Source organism: Silurus aristotelis (genome assembly GCF_946808225.1).
Source record: "Silurus aristotelis genome assembly, chromosome: 16".
Lineage (NCBI taxonomy): Eukaryota > Metazoa > Chordata > Actinopteri > Siluriformes > Siluridae > Silurus > Silurus aristotelis.
This window is the reverse complement of record NC_139589.1, coordinates 11,379,953-11,399,526: the sequence shown is the minus strand read 5'-3', so window position 1 is coordinate 11,399,526 and position 19,574 is coordinate 11,379,953. Positions and strand designations below refer to the sequence as shown.

Here is a 19,574-nt window from a genome sequence, read left to right as displayed (position 1 = left end):
AGCAGGAAAAATAGGAAAGTGTAAGGATATGAGTTTGATTTGGGCCATATTGTGATGGTTAGACAAAATTGCAGCCCCTGTGTGATGTTCCCGGTCTGCAGTGGTCAGTGTCTCTCAAAAGTGGTCCAAGGAAGGAACAGTGTTGAACCGACATAAGCGTCATGGCTCATTGATGCACATGGGGAATGAAGGCTGGCCCGTGTGGTCCGATCCAAGATTGCTGCTGTAGCTCAAACTGCTGTTACAATTTAATTATGGGTCAGGACTGTTTTGGAGGGCTAAGGGGGACCAACAAAATATTAGGCAGTGGCCATAATGTTATGCCTGATCAATGCAATTTATTGAAAAAAAAAAATATTAAAAATACTGACTTGTGGTTAGTGAGAATGTATGAGAAATAACTAAATATATCTGTTTGCTCCACTGATGCATTCTTTTTTTTTCATCATTTCCAATTAATGCTCATTTTTGTTGATACGACTCCTCATTTCTCAACCAAAAAATATGATTTAAAAAAAGCTTCTTTGTTCATGGAGAAGGTTCTTAGAAAACTAATGAATGTTGCTAATGAAGTCTGCGTTATGAATACTAATGACTATTGGAGGAGTTTTAATGCTAAAAACACACTTTATAACAGTTAAGAATAATACAGCTACAATAACGAATAAGGAAGACCTTTTAAGCTCTTTTAGATGCTGTTTTTCATCATCTTGCCAATTTAATCCTGTACCCTTTTCACTAAAATGTTGCAAAACCTAATTTCACCTAAACCCTGAATCTTGAAACTCAATTGTGCCATGTTTATGGGGTGGGGGGATGAATGTGCACAAATGAGTGGAGCTTCTTTGAGCATCTACAGGAATGAGGGCCATACCGAGAGCTAAGGTTCAGCTTTGAGTGTCAGTCTTAATTACTGTCTCTCACTCTCTCTATCTCTCTCTTTTTGCAGATGGTTGTTAGCAGGACTTTGTTCTGGATTCTGGTCAGGGTAACGGTGATGCTCGATGTTGATTTGTCATCTTTTTCCTGCACAAGGCTGCCCATTTTATAAAAAAAAAAAAAAAAAAAAACTTTCCTACCTCCTCAAAATATCTATGCCCGGTTTAGAGCAAAATGGCAAAAGTGTTGACAGTGCAGACTGAAAAGCACCAGAATCACCATCATGTGATTTAAAAAAAATTTAATCTCAGTGACTTTGACAGTAGCATGGCTGTTAGTGCCAGATGTGCTGGGTTTAAAAAACTGCTGATCTCCCAGGATTTTCACATTTAAAATTCTACTGAGTACACAGAACTGTGGAACTGTTGAACGTATATAGTTAAAAAATGGAAAAACATCACCTTCATACTATTTTTCAATCTTAGTTCAATTTAATTCAATTTAATTCAATTTAATTCAAGTTTATTACTATAGTACTTTTCACAAAGGACATTGTCTCATTGTCCGTTCACATTTTCTGTGAGATTGTGCGCAGATTTCAGTTCTTGCTGGATAGTAGACTTCTACTGTTGTAGCCTATCCAGCATAAGGTTTAATGTGTTGTGTTTTTGAAATTGCTGATTCATGGTTGTAAAAAGTGTTTATTTTGATGAATGTTACATGTGACATGGCATAAGTAACTTTATAGATGAGCTTATATTGTTACTCTCCAGTGTTCTGTATTGTTGAAAGATTTATGATCACACTCTTGATGTCACCCAAATGAGGATGGGTTCCCCTTTTGAGTCTGGTTCCTCTCAAGGTTTCTTCCTCATAACATCTAAGGGAGTTTTTCCTTGCCACTGACTGGCTTGTTCATCAGGGATAAATGCACACCATTCTCCTTGACTGTTGATTGCTGCAAAGCTGCTTTGAGACAATGTCTGTTGTGAAAAGCACTATAGAAATAAACTTGACTTGACTTGGCTTGGCTTATATTAGATTTTTGTAAGTAAAAAAAATAAACTGTTTTAATTTCTGCAAGATTTCTGCCTTTACACGTTAACTTTTGAGTACTCAGCAAAACGGTACGGTTTTAATTATATTTGTTTAAGTCACTGAAGAACTGCATGTACATATGCAATATATGCAATTCACACACATATTTCACTGGCTTCATAGCATAGTTTACGTGTAAATTTTAATGAGTAAATATCAGATGACTAACCTCTCTTGGCAGATCAACTGTATTTGGACTAAGGTGTAGATCAAACTACAATGGATTTTTATTTGATTTGTACTGGTGGTCTGATGAGATGGAACATGACATCCTGAATGTTCCCAGCTGCATTCTCACAAATAAATGTCCTCACAGGAGATTTGTGCCAGGCCATGTTGTGTTCAGTGTCCTGTTGTACAGAAGCTGTCGTGTTGGTGCTGATGCTGCATTTGACAAACGGAGAGGCACAGTTCACTCTGATCACCATGAGGATGTCAGACAGAAGCAGGGCAGCTGATGCACTTTGACATGTGAAGTGGTCAGGAGGCGACTGAACATTTAGTCAGAGTTGAGCGACAATGAGCGGCTTTGAAAGTCCTCTACTAAACCACAAGCTCTTTAAAAACTCCTTAAAATGTGCTCTGTTCTTCAGTTATACAGGCATGCAAAGGAATTATTCACTAAAAGCAAAGTGTGAGATAATACACCATTATTTGGTGTTCTTTTTTTTTTTTACTCCCGGGTTACTGTTACGCCTATCAAAGCTGCATAATATTGCAAGTCAGATGCATGCTTCAGTTAATAGCATTGTGTTTAAATTAAAAGACTACCACTGCTTTAAAAGTTTTGTCTCTATAAAAAATGCTTTCTATAACAAATGAAGTAATGAAGGAATTGAGCCTGAATCAGTGTCCCTGATTGAATTCATTACCAGCAAAAAGGCTGAAATTGTACACCTGTTTTAAGAGTGTTAAAGTATTCTTTAGATACATATATCTTTCATATTCACAGGAAAAAATTCAGCATTGAGCATTGAAATGGTTTGACTAACATTATGGAAACTCACACCTCGAGCTTGTGAGACTCATTAAAAAAAATCTTTAGAACTGTATCTTTCACCTCCTTTTTTTAAAATCTTCATCTTTTAAAAGTAAAAAAAAAAAACATCTGTCCAATACCAGCCCTGCTTATTCGACAATAATAGTAATATTGCAATTTAAAATGTGTAATAATAATTGTTCTACTATATACAGCTTTCTGTGGCAAAAAAAGATGAGCATATACTGTATGCTCTTTCAGCCTAACCCATTAAAATGAAACCCAAAGACAGTGCTTTATCCAGTTCTCACTTCTCAGTGATGCATAATCAATACACACTGCATATTAAATTACTGCCATCCCATTAAACAGGTATTTATCAGACAATGGTTATGGCTGGATGATGCTGATTGTTTCTTCATTTTTTAATGATGCTTGTACTGATTTTAGGCTGTGTAAGATGTGCATGATGGCTAAAAGCGGTGCATTGCTTTTAATAGCTCTCTTCTTTTTTTGGCACATGAAATGAAGGGTGACAAAGTGGAGCTGATTTGTAGTTTATGCAGGCCAAAGGGATTTGTGCCCTGGAGGAAATGTTAGCTTGAGTAAGCCTGTAAGCAAGTAAGTCTGTTCATATATTACATTTTGCCATATTAAGTGTTATTAGGAGCATTATCAAGGTAGTCTGGAGTGCAATGACCAGTTTTTGATTCTATCTAGAGTTGCATTGTGTAGCCAAATGTATGTGGACACCTGACCATTACAACCAGATATAGTTGTTGAAAATCCCTTTTTGTAACCATGTGCATTAATATGAACTTGGTCATCTAAGCCTTCACTTAGATTTAACTAAGTCTTTTAGCCTGAATTTGGAACATGAAGGAGTTACCATGAGACCATTAGTGATGTTGGACACTGATGCATACAAAGGCTAATTGGTGTTGCAGGTATTTAATTCAGAAGGTCTCAAGTTTATTTCGGCTTGGGTCAGAGCTCTGTTGATTGCCACAGGTATTGTTAGCCAACAGGGTACGGGTGGAAACTGGGCTACTGTTGACCAAAGGAGGTTTTGGAAAATTTGGAAGGTGAGAAGATGCCTGAGGAATGGAGAAGGATGTGCAGACCTGCATTAACTACAGGGGAATAAAGTTGATCAGTAACCCCATGAAGTTATGGGAAAGAGTAGTGGAAGCCAGGCTGAGGGAAGGGGTGACCATCTGTGAGCAACAGTATGATTTCATGATGAGGAAGAGCACTACGGATGCAATATTTGCTTTGAGAATGTTAATGGAGAAGTATAGAGAAGGTCAGAGGGAGTTGCATTGTGGTTTTCTGGATTTAGAGAAAGCGTACGACAGAGTGCCAAGAGAGGAGTTGTGGTATTGTATGAGGAAGTCAGTTGTGTCAGAGAAGTATGCGAGGGTGGTGCAGGACATGTATAAGGGCAATGTGAAAGCAGTGAAGTGTGCAGAAGGAACAACAGACAGGTTCAAGGTGGAGGTTGGACTGCATAATGGATCAGCTCTAAGCCCTTTTCTGTTTGCAGTGGTGATGGACAGGTTGACGGACGAGGTCAGACAGGAGTCTCCATGGACTATGATGTTTGCAGATGATATTGTGATTTGTGGTGAGAGTAGGAAGCAGGTTGAGAAGAGCCTGGAGAGGTGGAGGTACGTGCTGGAGAGAAGGGGAATGAAAGTCAGTAGGAGTCAGACAGAGTACATGTGTGAAAGAGAGGGAGGACAGTGTAGTGGTGCGGTTGCAGGGTACCTGGGGTCAACAGTGCAAAGTAATGGAAAGTGTGTTAGAGAAATGAATAAAAGAGTGCAGGCAGGGTGGAGTGGGTGGAGAAGATTGGCAGGAGTGATTTGTGATAGAAGAGTATCTGCAAGAGTAAAAGGGAAAGTTTATAGGACTGGGGTGAGATCTGCGATGTTGTATGGTTTAGAGACAGTGGAATTGAGTAAAAGACAGGAGGTGGAGCTGAAGGTAGCAGAGCTAAAGATGTTGAGATTTTCATTGGGAGTATGTAGGACGTTTTGGCGACAAGGTGAGAAAGGCCCGATTGAGATGGTTTGGACATGTGCAGAGGAGGGACATGGGGGACATTGTTTGGAGAATGCTGAGGATGGAGCCGCCAGTAATGAGGAAAAGAGAAAGACTAAGGAGGAGGTCAATGGATGTGGTGAGGGAAGACATGCAGGTAGTTGGTGTGAAAGAGGCAGATGTAGAGGAAAGTGTAGTATGGAGATAAATGATCCACTGTAGCGACCCCTAATGGGAGAAGCTGAAAGAAGAAGTTTCAGTGAAGATCATAATTCTACAGCAAACAAAGGCATACTATTCAGTTGAGTGTTTCCAACTTTTTGCCATTTCATATTGGTGTTCATTTCAGATGTCCACAATATTTTGCTATATAGAGTACAGCGGTATAACAATCTGATTGTGCATTTACAAATGTCCTTCCAATTAAGGGTAATAAGAAAACTGAACAAAGGTGACAATTCAGAAATTACTACTTTATGTGTTTTAATGTTACTACTTTAGAACACTGTGATATAGTGAAGAGTTTACCACTGTATCATACAACTGGTATCAAATAGTTATGTATAAGTTCTTTGGTATTTGGGTAAAGTATCATACACTATATAGTGTTGTGCATTTGTAAAATTATGCATTTACTTGAAATTGGAAACTCAAACCATTTCCAGCATTGCATTGCCCCTGTGCATACAACAAGCTTTGTGAAAATCTGGTTTACATGGTTTGGAGAGCGACTAAGTATCTTAGTGCTGATGCTTTTATTTCTGACCACTGAAGTAGAAACTGGTTAGACAAAAATGCATCAGTCATAAAGTGTTACATAAAAAAAGTCAATATAAATTTGTGGCATCATTTTCTGGTGAACCCCCATGAGATTTATCATTATGTACACACCATTGAATCTAAGGATGGATTGAATTAGGATGAATCATGTAATCCCCATTTGTATCCTAATTGGCCTCCAATGCATGCGAAATTCTTCACCCCATGCTTTACTGCACTGCACAAAGCTAATCATCTGCTTTCTTTTTCTATCTAACAGAAGCATGAGCTCCAGCGTGCAAAAAAAGAGAGGAAACGCCTGAATCTACAGCTGTTCAGTCACAGCCTGAAGGCGGAGCAGCACGAAGAGGTAGGAGTTTATCAACAGATCATATGTCTGTTTTTTACTCAGCTTTTAAAAAATTTCTTGTGGCTTTCACCGCATCCATCTAACACAATCTGACACCACGGTCTGATCAATAGCCATTAATAACCTCGGCCTGATGTGAACTCAGCTCAGTTTATAATCCTAAGAAAACATTGTTTTTAAGTGTCTTCTGTAAAGTAAAGCATAGTATAAGTTAGTATTAAATTTCTGAAATTATTTTATATCTACTTTGATTTGTTTTGCTTTTTTACTGTTAATGAGGTGTTTATATATATATATATATATATATATATATATATATATATATATATATATATATATATATATATATATACTGTATATATATATATATATATATATATATATATATATATATGTATATATATATATATATATATATAAAAACACACAAATAGCTGATTTGTGAAAACAATTCTGTTATGAATGTGCGAATTGCATTGGAATTTTAGCACTTTGAATGTTTAGCCTGCGCACTGATCATAAGTAATTGGATAAAATATGTGATAATTTTTAATACGTGTGCAATTTGTTTGTAGTCAGTGACTGCCTGAAGTCTGGAATCCATGTTTATGATCAAAAACTGGGTTTTAACTTTGGTGAAGCTCTATCAGCACTTTACTGCAGAGGTCCTCTGTTCCTACGTGTTTTTTAGTTTTGCCGCCAGCAAGAGAAATACTTGCTGAATTAGATTACGGTCATTTGATTGACTTGTCCATTGCAGAGCAGTCCACTTCTTTGCCTTAAAAAGAGTTAGACTGCCATCCAAAGAATTTTGTAGAATTTGTCTAAATCTGATACAGAATTCATTGTTCTGCATCATCAATAAACACAAGAAAGCCAGTTCTGTCAGCATAAGTTTTGTGATATAAGGTCAATATCATATGGATCACAAACAGTTCCTTTCATTTACCATAACCTGTCTTCCTAGCCTTTTGGTGTTTCTGAGCTCAACAGTGCAATGTCTATTTATTCAAATCTACCAAATACTTAATTTTGTCTCACAATTGTTTTGCTAGCACTCTGATAGGTTTTTTTTAATGTTTGGCTTACTTTACTGGCAGTGACAACACTTTGGACTTATATATAAACTTAAAATCAAATGTAGACTAATGATCTGCTCACTCATAAGTAAAATAATGAGGGAATAATTTTGGTCCAATGTTATCCCTCATCCAAAAAAAACTGTATTAACTCCATGGAAAGTTGGCACTTTCAGCTCAATTTCAACAGGATTAATTTACCCCTAATTTCTCTTGCATTTGGTGAAGCCAGCAAGCTTAGCACACAGTGCTTATAATTGTAAATACAGAATATGTAATCAACATTTTTTTTTCCCCCACTTACACGATTCTCTCTCAAATGCAAAAGTGTGAGGCGTTCAGTTTGTGCATTTTGTCACATGCAGAATATTGCTGAATTGAATTTTACAACCGGCTCAAAAATGTTAAAACATCAAGCTTCTATTCTTTTTGTGCCTGTATGCAGGCAATATTATCTCTTTGGTAAAAATCCTGTTCCTTAATGTGTAATTTGAAGGGGTTCAGATTTGCCGCCAGCAGCTGTTATTTGGGTAAGTTCTGGTGGCATTCAAACTGAAACTATTGTCTTCTCACCACCGACAATGGATAACACTCTGAGAGCACAAATTGGGACTCCGGCCACTAATGGTGTTGTTAACGATGGTGAATTTTGCCAAGTGGCCTGGGCACGGCTTGTCTCTTTCAGTGTAATCCTCATCTTGTTCTTCTTCGCTTGCTGCCCAGTGAAAAGGAACCATCTGTTCGAACCCCAGAGCAGTGTTGGAGATAAAATGCCTGCTGCTCAATCAGAGTGACTCTCGCCCACCCTGCGTCTCACACACTCTCGCCCACCCCACTCTGTGATCAAGGATGCATTCGGCATATGGGTGAGGTGTTAACGACACGAGGAAGACAGAGTAAATAAACCCAGGATAGATGCACTCTGACATCAGGGCAGACATTTTCTTATCTGCAATGCTTCAAATGATGTGAGATACAAGTCCTGCTTTGATGAAATATTTCCTGATAAATGAGATGGCGCACGTGTCCATAGACAACACAGATTACAGAGCTTCTAAACAGAATTGGAATGTTAGAGCAAGTCTAAATAAAATAAATAAATAAACAAATAAATAAAAACAGTGCTGTCTCCTGAACACACCAGAAAGACAACAGCTGATTTTGTTGCATTCTGTACTGGCACCTCTTCCAAACCAAAAGGTGGTGGTGGTTTGCATTTGTATACGGTACAAGAAAAACAGAAACTGGCAAACATAGAGCTGAATCTTGTTTTGCATGCCCCGCTTGATTTCCATGCAATTAGGCGATAGGAGCGGATTGAGTAATGACAATTAAGAAGAAAATGATTTCGCTTTACGATGGAGTTGTTTGTTTTTAGATCCTACTGCTGCTACCTTCTGGTGTGGTGCAAGTTTAGGTATATTGTTTGTACAATGTCATCAAATTTTATATTTTTTTTGCAAACACGTTTTTTTAGCCTTTACTGCCCTGATCTGTCCTGGTAATCTTTATTACATACAAAATAGCACAAACCAATAAATCAATAACATAAAAAAAACTATAGACTATAGAGCCACTATATTCAAATCTCAGAAACTACATTGTAAGAGTAATGCTATCAAATGTTTTCTTTTATATGTTAAGATTTTTTAAAATTTCTAATATGTATACTTGTTTATATACACATTTATTATATAGAAACCGAAGTCCGAAAGGCAAAATTTATTACACATAACATTCATTCATCTTCTTTTTGTTTTTTTTTCCGTAAAATTAATTTTTTTTTGCATTTATAATTGGGTCTTCAGGAATCATCCCAAATTTTTTATTTCTTTTGTTTTATGGGTCTGTATGTACAAGAGTTGAGTGAGAAAGTGCAACTCCTAATAAATGAACATGTCAGGAAGATTAATGATGTTTGGAAATAATAGTGCTTAGGTCTCCGATTGTGATTGTGTTTCATGATTCGGGAAAAAGTACAGCTGAATCAGCTGAGCTTTTGTGGGTACTTTCCCCCATTGATTTAATTGAAATGTTCAATGCTTTGATTCATCAGTACAATAAGCAAGATCCACAATGCATGTAAGTGCACAACAGTCTGAACGAGAGCTCCGTCAATGTCTTTTTTACTTCTTTTTTTTGTCGCTGTTTTATGTTAAGGTAAAGTCAGACTATGAAAAGCTCAGAAAGACGTTGGCGAGTGTAAGTGAGCAGAGAGACTCGGCAAGACAGGAAAAGGATGAGCTCCGAGGCAAACTGGAGAATCTTGAGCAGGCCTTAAAGGTAGGGAGCTTACAATTTCATTAGTTATAATAAAAACTCTTTTTAACTACCTACTTATCACCCTTCATAACTCATATGTAAATTCATAAGCATTGCAAAAGTGGATAAAACGGGATAAGTTTTAGTCACTTAGCACACATTTTTATTCCTTTAAGCCTTGACTTTACTGATAATGTTATTTTTTAAATGATATTAATTTGTAGCACACTTGCTCATGTTTTCAATATATGATTTATTAAATAACAAAATCATCACTTATGGATGTTTCAGGATTCAAATCTTATTACTCTATGCAACATATATATGTGGATTATATTAGTCCTGGCAGTTTTATAACCAATGCATGTCATTTTTACTACCTTAAAGTTTTTGAGGTTCACTTTTCTGTTTGACGCTGCCCATAACCCTTTATATTACATCACATAAAATAAGTCATGTTATTGTTCTAAAGCAGGTCCACTGCAAGGGCTCAGTAGCATACATTTTAATTTTCACTTATCATTTAAGCTTTAGCAGTTTTCCTGTTGTCTCTGAATTCACTGTACTTTTAAAGTATGTACTGTATAATGAAGTATTGTAATGGATTACTGGAAGTGATAGCAATAGTGAAAGTATCTTTCACCTCTCAAAAGCTTACATAAAGCTAATACATTAGTAAAGGTGATATTAAAGTGCAGGAACAAGCTGATTTCATGTAGAAAAAGGTTTGGTTTTGTACTCTGGTCTATGATCTGTGTGTTTCCTCTTACATTGATTGAGGTAAAAAATGGAAAAAGTATTTGTTCTTTCCACGCCAGTCATTATTGATTATGTAATAAAGAGAATGATGGAGGGAAAAAGGAAGGGGACACGACAATGATTAAGAGAACAAAACAAGTCATTCATTTTGTTTCCCTGCATCATTTGTTTATGATCCATTAACTTCTTGATGATACATCTTAGAAAGTTTTTTTACTATGCAAGGGGAGGTTGATTTTTCATTAAATATGGAAAGGAGATGAAATGATTATTAGAAATGAATATAGAAGCAGTGCTTTACTTATTTAATAGACAGATTAATATAGTAGGGTTGTTTATTCATTGTGTTGAAATGATCTTCCATCATGCCTCAGACAAGCCTGTGATTATGCAAAGCACTGAGAGTGTGTCTTTGGGAGAGAGAGGGAGAGTGAGAGAGAGGGAGAGGGAGAGAGAAGCTTAACTTCTCACTGAGAGGAAAAATAAAGTTGGAGAAATAAGTCAGAGCCTTTAAGCTGCTTTATGTTTCTAAGCCTTAAAACACATTTCATATGCTTAAATCTGAATTTACTTCCTGTTCCGACTTCACTTCCTGTTTAGTTTAAAGATGTACCTTTGCTTTTCTTTTTTTAAAAACATAATATTATACAAAATTACTGTAGATATGTATAGCCTTCATCACTCATTCATAAGGATTGCAAAAGTCTTTTATAAAACAACGCAGGCTGGTTTGTTAAAACTTGTGAGTTGATAGTGTGTAGTAGTGTGATGATGCCAGTGTGTGACAAAAGAAGTGGTTTTTCTTATACCACAGGAATATTAATGGAAGGATATTCCGGACAATATGTAAAAATCAATTGCAAATCTTGCATTACCATTTTTAATACACATTGACTGCCAAATTTCAAATGGAAAAGCTAAGTCCATTTGCAACTGTAATTCACGTGTCTTACGAGTTATGACCATGTCATATTTAAATAGCATTATTAATTACCACATTTGCTATTTCACCTTTTCTGTGTCACGTATGTAGCCTGCCAAAACTCAAAAACAATTACTTTTGCGTTTGCATTTGCATTTCCAATGCATTTTTACTCATAGTCAACTGACAACAGGGGAAATGCCAGTGATGGATGATTTTGCGGAATGTTCTGAACAACGGTGATAGTCAGTGAAATTGTGGATGACATTATGATGCTCGCTAGCTTTAGCAAGCGGATGACAGTTCATATACTCTACACGGAGTAAGGTGAATACAGTTTTCATAAATGTATAAGCAATTGGCCCTTTTAGTTAGTGTTGCTATGTCAGACAAGCAATGCCGCCATGACAAGAACGCCTGTCAATCAATTGCTTTGCGAAGGCTCAATTGCTTATTACATTCCGCAAAATTGTCTATTACTGGCATTTTCCCTGTTGGCTGTTGACTGTGAGTGATGTCACTTCACAATACAAACACGCCCCCCTGACACTTGATTGACAGCTTTCAGTGCAAGCAATCGGAAATGCTAATGCAAACCGTGCAAGGCTTTGGAAAATCAAATGCAAAATTGCGATTCCTTCTGAGTTTTGGCAGTCTACATACGCGACGCAGAGAAAGTAAAAAAGCAAACGTGGTAATTAATATTGCTATTTAAATATGACATATTCATAACTTATAAGACACAGAAAATACAGTTGCAAATAGACTTGGCTTTTCCATTAGAAATTTGGCGCTCACTGTGCATGCGCAAAAGCAAAAACGCAAATGGCCAATTATCGTGCAATTGCGTTTGGATTATGTCACAATTTATGCGTCCACATATGAAAAATACAATATATAATATATATAAATACAAAACACAATTTGCATGTCTTTTTAAATATTGTCTGGAATATTCTTCCATAGATATTAATTCCAGGTATCATATATATTATAGCATCATGATTTGTTGATTAATGCAGTTTCGTCTGTTTACAAGCTGATGATTTTTTGTCTCCAAAGAGAAAGGAAAAATCTGTAAAAATATTTCTTTATTATGAATATTTCTGTGTGTGTGTGTGTGTGTGTGTGTGTGTGTGTGTGTGTGTGTGTGTGTGTGTGTGTGTGTGTGCGCGTCAGTGTATGTGTGAGGCTGCAGAAGCAAAGCAGCAGTTGGAGACAGAGCATGAACAAGCCCTGGAGATCCTCAGCTCCACACAGCAGGAGATCCAGCTTCTGCGAAAGGCAAAGACTCTGCAACTCACACACACACACACACACACACACACACACACACACACATACACACACACACACACACACACACACACACACACACACACACACACACACACACACACTCACACTCACACTCACAAACACACATATGCAGGATTTTGTTTAGTTTTTTCTTCTCAATCTGGTAACCTGCTGATTTCTACCCACCTGCCAGCTCTCTCATGCAGTATGACAGCTACCTATCAGGGAGGGTGACCGCTTCCACTAAGACATGTAAAGCCAGCCAGAAATTGACATAACACACATTGAAGAAAGAAGTATCAGTCCACTTTTGCATATGTGCTTTTGGTAATGGTCTGAAGGTTAGTGGCTTAAGCCCCAGCAGCACTGTTGGCATGGGGGGGAGGGGGCATGGGGGGGGGGGGGGGGGGCTGATATCGCACTCTCTATTGTGAAAAATATATGTATGCATACCTAAATAATTGTGTAAGTAGAAAAAAAAAACGCAAAAATGCATTTAGAAACAGTCGAGTTCCCCACTTCCTCACAGTGGTTTGACCCACTGCCTGTGTTCCCAGTTCATCTCACCTACTCTACACACACGAGTCAGGTGTGTGTAGAGTAGGTGAGATGAACTGGGAACACAGGCAGTGGGTCAAACCACTGCCTGTGTTCCCAGTTCATCTCACCTACTCTACACACACGAGTCAGGTGTGTGGCTGTGGCTTAATTAATGTTCAACTCCATTAACCAGGGTATTTTATTCACTTTAAATAAAGCGATTCTCTTTAATGTAGTTGATGCAGACTTATTTATCAATTAGTTGCGGCAAAAATGCTGATTACTGATGTAATTTTCCATGAATCTGCTCTATTAGCGATTAAAATATGACTTATCTAGTGAACGTTAGCTTGTTTACAATAGCTTGTAGCATAGTGCACTGCAGCTAACACGCCAAAGCCGTTTCCCATGCAGTGTTTTATTTGGTACGCCTTGGCATAATGTTAACTTAACATTAACACACAATTAGCATATTCTTTAACTGTGCATTTACTAAATGAGCACTGTGCTACATCTGAAATGTCCCCACTTTATTTTTATAATCAATTTCTATTCTGTTCTTAAGTGTCTTAATTTGTAAATAAAATGTTAAACCTTTTTTTTTTAATTCCTTGTTTTTATTGTTGTGACTTTTTTTATGATAGTTTTACTTTATTTATGTAAAGCAGTTTGAATTACCATTGTAATTGACGCAGTCTCCATGCTACAATAATAATGATAGAAACAACGTTTTTCACTGTGGGAACACTGTGTCTTTATACTGTAAGTACAATTTGACTGTATTATTTGTGTCCCCCTTCAAAAATTGCTCACGAGAAATTTTATAATTATTGTCCCCCCCTACTGTTAAATGAAATTTACGCCCATGACTGTTGGGCCCCTAAACAGGACCCTTAATCCCTTCTACATCAGAATTGCATTATAATGGCCAACCCAAGCATCTTACAAGCTGGGATATGCAAAGAAACGAATTTTGAAATAAAGGCTTATTCTAAGGAGACGGACAATTTTCCTATCTTGACTTCTGACCACTCATTGTCATGGTCATAAATGGAAATCGCAGTCTCCTGCTGATAGGCCATATGCTTTTTATTGCACCTGTTTTCATGCTTTCTTAAACATTATTGTCCTGAATAAGAAAAGCAAAAACTATGGCAACATAAAGCAGAGGAACTCACACACACACAGACAAACTTTACACAGTATCACACCACACACAGTAGTCAGTTCCACAATAGATTTCTCTTAAAAAAATTTTCATGAGTTTAAGCTATGTTTCTTTGAAATCTATAACGTCTGTTAATAGATTTCCTGTTATCACTTGTGATATAGCAGCTATAAACCTCTATAAATCTTCTGTTTATTATATGTTTTACGTTATGTCGTTATGTGGACAGACCACCATACAAGCTCTTGTAAACGAGCTGTTAAAATAAAACAATAGAGTTGAGGAACAAGTTCATTCATATAATCCTATGATTTATGTCACAGCCAGAACATTCAGAGCAGTTATAGGAATAAATCAACACCATCTGATTAAACACCTGAATGGCACTGTGGGATAACGATATATAAAGATACTTATGGTGTGTTTATGTTCTCAGGCTCAGGCTCAGGCTGATAAAGACCATGAAGAAAAGGTTAATCTGCTAGAGGTAAGATCATGAACACATCCTCTAACTCTAAGGGATTTGTGTGAATGGCATCAATTGTTACACTAAACGTGTGTTGCATTTCGTTCCATAATGACTTCCCTGTTCGGTTTTATGTGACAGATAATTCGATAGAAAATGAAAGAAAGGTGGCTGAATAGTGTGTTGGGTTAAATTGCATAATTCATTAATAAAAAATACAGCACTGGAAATAAAAAATAATTCAAACATGTATCAATGGTAGGCACAGTACGGGTTCTAAATAAATGATCAGATAATTATATAATAATTTTACATAATAAGTGGAGAAAAACCCTTTTAATACATACATGTATATGAAAGCAGCCTTAGACCACTTTAATTAACATCCCTATAGAGTTCAGAATGGTCTTGGACAAGATATGATCTCATTAAGCTCTCTTAACAGATTTGCTAAACTGAAGCACAGGCCGTTGATAAAGATGATGACAGGAAATGACACACATAATGAGAAACCTCACTGTGACTGTCTATCAGTTGAACTAATTCATCCTTATTATCATCATGTAAATGAATGTTGCATACAGACTTGTCCAAAATATAAACATCTGCTGTCAGAGTGAACGGTGGAAATCTTTGCATGTAAAAAAAATCATGTACATTTCTGATGTGTTGTGATGTGGTAGCATATTTTTGAAGTGGTTTTTAATACATGCCACATATTCAGTGCAACCTTTTAAATAAGGATTAATGACTATGCTGTATAAAATGTAAAAAGTCAAACAAGCACAATGATGCATGATTCATAGATTCAAAACATGATCTGTTTTTTTTTCTCTCTTCTACAAACCACAAAGGGCAAAGTTTACAACCTGGAACAAAAATGCCGGACACAGTGTGAGAAGTGTAACATTCTGTCCAAAGAGTTGGAGAAATTTCACTTGGGTTTTCACAACGATCCTGAGCTCTGGCCAGAAACCAGCAGGTCACGGAGAGCAATCTGTAACCTCCTCAACGAGCTGCAGAGTTGCACTGAGAAAGGTAGGTGGAGTCATTTACTATACAGTAATCCCCTGTTTATCGCAGTGGTTTTGTTCCAAAACCTTTGCAAATGTATTAAAAAAAAAAAAAAAAATTGTAAAGAATCACATAAATATTCACAGCTTTTGCCATGTCACTCAAATTTTAACTTAGCTGCATCCTGTTTCCACTGATCATCCATGAGATGTTTCTACAACTTGATTGGAGTCCACCTGTGGTAAATTCAGTTGATTAGACATGATCTCGGAAGGCACACACCTGTCTATATAAAGTCCCACAGTTAACAGTGCAATTGTCTGTAGACCTCTAAGACAGGATTGTATCGAGGCACAGATCTGTGGACTGATGGTCTCAATGAGCACAGTGGCCTTCATCGTCTGTAAATGGAAGACGTTTAGAACCACCAGGACTCTTCCTAGAGCAGACCACCCGGGCCAAACTGAGCTACTAGGGGAGAAGGGCCTAGTCCGGGAGGTGACCAAGAACCTAATGGTCACTCTCAAAGAGCTTCAGCATTTCTCTGTGGAGAAAGGAGAACTTTCCAGAAGGACAACCATCTCTGCAGCACTCCACCAATCAGGCCTGTATGGTAGAGTGGCCAGACGGAAGCCATTTCTCAGACTGAAGGACTCTCAGACCCTGCGAAACAAAGATTAAACTCTTTGCCCTGAATGCCAAGCATCATGTCTGGGGGAAACCAAGCATCGCTCATCACCTGGCCAATACAGTCCCTACAGTGAAGCATGTTGGTGGCAGTATCACGTTGTGGGGATGTCGTTCAATGACAGGAAATGGGAGACTAGCCAGGATCGAGGGAAAGATGAATGCAGCAATATACAGTGACATCCTTGATAAAAACCTGCTCCAGAGTGCTCTGGACCTCAGACTGGGGGAGATGGTTTATCTTCCAACAGGACAACGACCTTAAACACAAAGCCAAGATAACAAAGGAGTGGCTTTGTGAATGTCCTTGAGTGGCCCAGCCAGAGCCCAGACTTGAACACAATTGAACATCTCTGAAGAGATCTGAAAATGGCTGTGCACCGACGCTCCCCATTCAACCTTATGGAGCTTGAGAGGTTCTGCAAAGAAGAATGGTAGAAACTGCCCAAAAATAGTTTGTAGCATCAAACTCAAAAAGACTTGAGTCTGTAATTGGTGCCAAAGGTGCTTCAACAAAGTATTAAGCAAACGCTGTAAATACTTAAGTACATGTGATTTTTTGTTAAGATTTAAAACACACTTATTTCACATTGTCATTATGGAGTATGGTTTGTAGACTTTCGAGAAAAATAATGAATTTGATCTATTTTGGAATAAGGCTGTAACATAATAAAATGTGGAAAAAGTAAAATGATGTGAATAATTTCTTGGATTCTTTATATATATATATATTTGCGTGTGCACTATATTATGTAGTTATTTTGCATTTATTACAGTATTGCTGTATGATGGCTAAAGACAGTCAATGCTGAGAGAAATATTTTAAACAAATAAGAGAATACTATCTAGGGCAAAAATGCAACTAAAATTGCAAGATTGTGGTTTGCCCCAACACTTTAATTCCCTATACATGAATGAATTGATTCTTTCATAATTTCTGTAAGTTATACATGAACATGTAGCTTAATGAAACATTCTCTCTCATATAAATTCAACCCAGAGTGTCTCTCTCAGGTGACTGTCCAGGCCCAGGCGGTGATTGACAGGCGCTGGCGTTTGGCTGTGTAACTCTATGTTGTGCAGGTGATGAGAGATCTTCAGGTTCTTCGCTAATCACTAAGCTCCTCCAGCCACTGCAGTTCAGCAGAGACACGCCTGAGACTCCATTGCATATTGACTTCACCACAGCAGCAAGACCAAGATCAGTGAGCATGTCAGAGGTGTGTTCATCATCTTCAAATCTCATTGAATTTAAAAGTCCTGTAGTCTTTCATCTACTATGTGTTTGTTTTTGTAAATTGCTTCTTTTTCTGCTGTTGGCACAAGCAAGCCAAGAGTCTTTTGTGCAGCTTGTAATTTGTCTCTTGTAGGATTGTAGCATGTGCACCAATTAGTCACCCATTAATTTTCAACTGTATTTAACTGATCTTTTAAAGCAAAAATTTTTAGCGCAAATTAAATAATGCACTTTGTGTAAATATGTTCTGTGGTGTACATGTTTCAAGTTTCAGCTTCATACTACTTTTGTTGTCAGATTTACAAACCACGGCTACCTAAACTCACCATAGGCATCAACAGTCTGCTACATCTTTCCAAGCTTCATTTAATTCTAATGTTTTTATGCAGAATTAATAGTAAGTGATATATAATAAGGATATGCCTAAAAGCAATTTTTATGCTATAAATGACAATAATAATTTGTGATTACAGATGGACGATAAGGTGAGTCCAGCTCCAAGGTCCAAGGCCAGATACACAGGACAGGTTCGGCTTTGCACTGCCCGCTACAGGTACAGATTTTTAAGCTTCTGCTGTTAAAAAAAAGTCTGCTGTCATTTGAATAATAATAAGGATCCTTATTATCGGTATTTAGAAATGTTATGATTCTAAAGAGACGCTATTTTTTTCTGATTTTTGTTGTACTTTATTGAGTTGCAAATAAGAGCTTTCTTTCTCTTAATTTAAGTGTAAATAAAAACTAAATTGTGCTCATTTGCATGAATACTTACACATTTTTGGAAAACATCTTAAACTAAAATATCAAGTTCTCTCTAAGGAAATGTTTTAATATTTCACCATGGTGCAGCTACTACTTTTGAGTTTTTTGTTTATAATAAAACATATTCAAATCTTTCTCTCCCATTCTCTGTACAGTTATAATCCCTATGATGGGCCCAATGAGCATCCTGAGGCTGAGCTGCCTCTTGTTGCTGGGAAATATCTTTATGTGTATGGAGACATGGATGATGATGGATTCTATGAAGGTGACCCACACTCTCAAAACCTTTGGCTTGTTTTTGTCTTAATCAGAATGACCTTTTGGTGTAAATATCCAGGACTCCCAAGGATGTGTATGATATAATAAGTCATTTGGGTTGAATTTAATGTCAGTTTTCAGCAGGCGTTTAGTAATTGCTTCTTTAAGGGATGACAGATTAAACTGCGAATCGTCAGGGAGGCTAATTTGTTAAGCACCCCACAGCTACATGGCCGGGTGAAAAAAAAAAAATGTGGCTCTTAAAGCATCTTTTCACTGAGTCACTAGCTCTGGTTTTAGAACGCTTTCCTTTTTGCACTAATTAAATATCTATCTTGAGATCATAATTTAGAGCTGTGGATGCACATTAAACTTTCGAGATTTGGTTATGATACACAGTATTGCCATTTTGATTTATAATTGCATATAATAGGTTTAAAATGTATGACTTTTTACTTTTTTTTTCATAAAGCACTCAGTGGTCCCCAACCCCCGGGCCTGTGGGTCAATTGGTATTGGGCCGCACAGAAAGACCATACATAACTAACATTATTTCCGTTTTATTTATTATCTGATTCTAAACGATGTTTTATTTTGGAAAAATTACCGGATTCTCTCCGCCACGTGTCTATGACTCACTCTTGATGCATGTCAAGATGCCTCGATCACATGTGTTACCTCCATCCGCTACCTTCTTGAAGGAGCTGCTCCGGCCGGTAACACATAATACATTACCGCTAAATTCAAACCCCCAAGCTAGCAAAATGAACAAAAAACAACACAGTGGATTCACGTTTATTATTATTATATAATACGTTATATAATAAGTTTTTCTGCTGCTAGTATAATTTTATTTTGCTGTATTTATCCGCCACACCTTAAAGGCCGGTCCGCGAAAATATTGTCTGACATTAAACCGGTCCGTGGTGCAAAAAATGTTGGGGACCACTGTTCTAGAAGATTCTATGTTTTTTTTGCAATATTTACAAA

At 37.2% G+C, this 19,574-nt stretch overlaps 1 protein-coding gene across 5 annotated transcripts in view; it reads left to right on the top strand.

Annotated features, from left to right (window-relative positions):
• rimbp2a (RIMS binding protein 2a) overlaps positions 1 to 19,574 on the top strand; it is a 72,602-nt gene that overhangs the window by 37,505 nt on the left and 15,523 nt on the right. For all 5 annotated transcript variants that reach the window (XM_083565018.1, XM_083565019.1, XM_083565022.1 and 2 more), the window contains 8 exons: positions 6,042 to 6,131; positions 9,371 to 9,493; positions 12,333 to 12,437; positions 14,597 to 14,647; positions 15,481 to 15,664; positions 17,411 to 17,547; positions 18,038 to 18,117; positions 18,482 to 18,591. In XM_083565018.1, the coding sequence (XP_083421144.1) occupies positions 6,042 to 6,131; positions 9,371 to 9,493; positions 12,333 to 12,437; positions 14,597 to 14,647; positions 15,481 to 15,664; positions 17,411 to 17,547; positions 18,038 to 18,117; positions 18,482 to 18,591 (880 nt within the window). The remainder of the gene's footprint in view (positions 1 to 6,041; positions 6,132 to 9,370; positions 9,494 to 12,332; positions 12,438 to 14,596; positions 14,648 to 15,480; positions 15,665 to 17,410; positions 17,548 to 18,037; positions 18,118 to 18,481; positions 18,592 to 19,574) is intronic.